Source organism: Galeopterus variegatus, unplaced genomic scaffold (assembly GCF_000696425.1).
Source record: "Galeopterus variegatus unplaced genomic scaffold, G_variegatus-3.0.2 Scaffold10800, whole genome shotgun sequence".
NCBI lineage: Eukaryota > Metazoa > Chordata > Mammalia > Dermoptera > Cynocephalidae > Galeopterus > Galeopterus variegatus.
This window is the reverse complement of record NW_007736911.1, coordinates 21670-24420: the sequence shown is the minus strand read 5'-3', so window position 1 is coordinate 24420 and position 2751 is coordinate 21670. Positions and strand designations below refer to the sequence as shown.

The 2751-nt window shown below is 50.1% G+C and overlaps 1 protein-coding gene across 2 annotated transcripts in view; it reads left to right on the top strand.

The window, feature by feature from the left end:
- Positions 1 to 2751, top strand: part of CNGA3 (cyclic nucleotide gated channel alpha 3) — a 29486-nt gene that overhangs the window by 13187 nt on the left and 13548 nt on the right. Inside the window, exon 4 of one of the 2 annotated variants that reach the window (XM_008594440.1) lies at positions 2298 to 2351. The exons of the other annotated variant lie outside the window; for it this stretch is intronic. Coding sequence (XP_008592662.1) covers positions 2298 to 2351 — 54 coding nt within the window. The remainder of the gene's footprint in view (positions 1 to 2297; positions 2352 to 2751) is intronic. 2 annotated transcript variants of the gene reach the window in all.

Sequence of the window (2751 nt, the reverse complement as noted above, 5' to 3'; positions counted from 1 at the left end):
GTCACTGAGCAGCAGAGGGTCTCTTTAGGACACTCAGGCTGAGAGAGAGGAGAGGTTAGACGTGGAGGGGAAGCTGACCTCCCCTTGGCTTCACAAACAGGTGGCTTCTGACCCAGAACCTGTTTCCTGGGGGTAAAAAAGTGTGTGTGGCGGGGGCTCTCTTTTGGCTGAATTCTCTAGGTAATGCTGAGATTTACAAGACATAAAGGTGAAAAAAAAAAAACCCATGATTCTTGCAGAGCAGGCAGTCCCTATATAATTTGTTAGAGAAAATGCCATCTGTTTTTTGTCACTGAGAAGCTGGGCATAGGTTTGGGGCTTCTTGAATGGGCATATGAGGGCCCCTGGGAAGGAAAGGTGAGATGGAGCCTCAGGAAAAACATGATGGATCTTCCTGGAGCTTCCGTTTCACTTCTATATTTGTGTGGGAGAGGATATTTTTACATCATAAATTATGCAGTAAATTGCAAAATGAACAAACATTCTTAAGATAAAATATGAGAGTTCAAGGACATTTGTTGCTAGTGACTGCTGTGGGAGACCCAGGTTCAGTCTTCTCTACCAGGAAAGGTGTGAGAATCCCCTGCTGAGATGCAGAAGTCCACTGGAGAGGCATTCTCAGACACAAGTTCTCACATGAGCTTGGACTGCAAACCCTGAGCTCGCTGGGCTGTGGGAAGGAGACAGGACAGCTGGGGCTGGCCGGGGCTAGTGCAGGGCAGCCCCAGACCCTGAGGGAGCTTCATGAGTGCAAGGTTGGTGTGCTATTTGCTTCTGAGACAGAAATGAGACTGGAGGAATATCAGATAAGGAAGAGGAGAGGGAGAGGAGGAGGGAGGTAGGAAAAAAGAGGTTTCTTAGAAGCCAGCTGGTTCAATTCCTTTTGGGCAAGCAAAGATGCCCTCAGATAAATAGATTGAATGATCTTCCTACAACCTTAGACTAAAGGAGATAAGTATTATATTCTTTGTCCACTTCCCTATGTGACCACATGAGCTCAGGGTTGAGCTAGGACCACATCTGGGGCAGGCCCTGACTATACCACAGACACCTGGTCACTTGAAGACAGAAGGTTCCAGATGGGCAGAGGAATGTGATGGTGCAGGTGGTAGCTCATCAATCAGGGAGGCTCCTGGAGGAGGAGGACTTTGAATTTTGGGATGCAAAGTCCCAACTGCAAAGTCAGGTGTATACAAAGGCAGGTGTTAGTTTTCCTGTGTGGGTTTGGCATTGCGGGGTTCTGGGCACAGAGGTGTGGCAGACTGTGCCCCTTGGAGCTGAACTTTCCTTCCTTCACAATCTCAGAGTGGTTTCAGTTCCTTGGGTGATTTTTGGATGAGCAAAACTAGTCCAGAAATAAGCAGTGTTATTTACATGTCAGGCAGGAAGTGAGAAACTCAGGCAGGGCAAGCACAAGTAGCCAAAATGGCATTTGGCTGGATTTCCAGCATTATGGAAGAGACACCCTGAGAGTCAGGCCAGGGTGTCCCCGCCACTGGCTCCAGTTCCCTTGATCTCCTATGAACAGTCTGCAGTGACTGCAGGCAGGCAAGCCACCCTCCAGCTCTGTGAGGTCAGCTGGCTTAAACCAGCTGTGTCAAAAACTTTTCCACGGGAGGGCACCCTTTGGGAGCCACGCCTCTGCAGGTAAGGGTAGCAAGTTGCCACTTGGGCTGGATGTGTCCATTCTGGTGCAGAAGTTATGAGACCTCCTTCACCTGAGAGGCCCAGAGGTGCCCAGAGGGCAGAGGCCATGCTGGGTCCATTTCTGTGCCCCTGGTAGTGCCTGGCACACTGTACTACACAGGGTTGAACAGAAGAAATCAGGTGGAATTTGAGACCAGGAAGCTGGATGAGATTCAAATGGTCAATCCTCACTTATTTAGAAGCCTCGGTTTAACCAAGTGTTTGTCCTCTCTTCCCCCAAGGCTTTTATCAGAGTTAACTAGTCACCAAAAATGTTGTCCCTGACAGTAACAATACCCTGTGTTCTTCAAGCTGTAAGCCGGGGAGACAGAAATAGGAGTACCAGAATTATCACCTGGGGGGCTAGGGGTCCCTAGTCATTGAAACTGAGTTCAGGGCCGAACCCGTGGCTCACTCGGGAGAGTGCGGCACTGGGAGCGCCAAGGCCGCCGGTTCGGATCCTATATAGGGATGGCCGGTACACTCACTGGCTGAGCGCGGTGCGGGTGACACCAAGCCAAGGGTTATGATCCCCTTACCTGTCACAAAAAAAAAAAAAGAAAGAAACTGAGTTCAGATTCCCATGCTACATTCTCTCTGCCTCCCTGCAGTGCCTGGCCCCTGGCCAGAAGCAACGCTAACGCCAGCAACAACACGGAGGAGGAGTAAGTACCCACGCGCCCAGCAGAGCCCGCACCTCCCCAGGCCCAGGGGCCACCACCCTCCCCATAGAAGCCCCAGCTTTGCCTCCCTCCTTAAGTGCTCCTGCTTCCCACCCTCCCACAACACCAGTAGACCATTCTAGAATCCTGTTCCTTTCATTGGAAATCCATGCCCATGGACTGATGGGGGGCAGGGACCTGGTGTGTACAACTTCTTTGGGCAAGTCATTCTGTCTCTTTGGCTCTCTCTCATTTTTCTCATCTGTAAAACAAAGGAGTTGGATTGGGCAAACGTTTAAGCTTTCACGTCCCATATTGCTGTATATTTGAGGGAGCAAAACTGGAGTTCCTTTACAAAGCAGTGGATATTCTCCTTAAGGATGAGAATGCATTTTCCATTCTG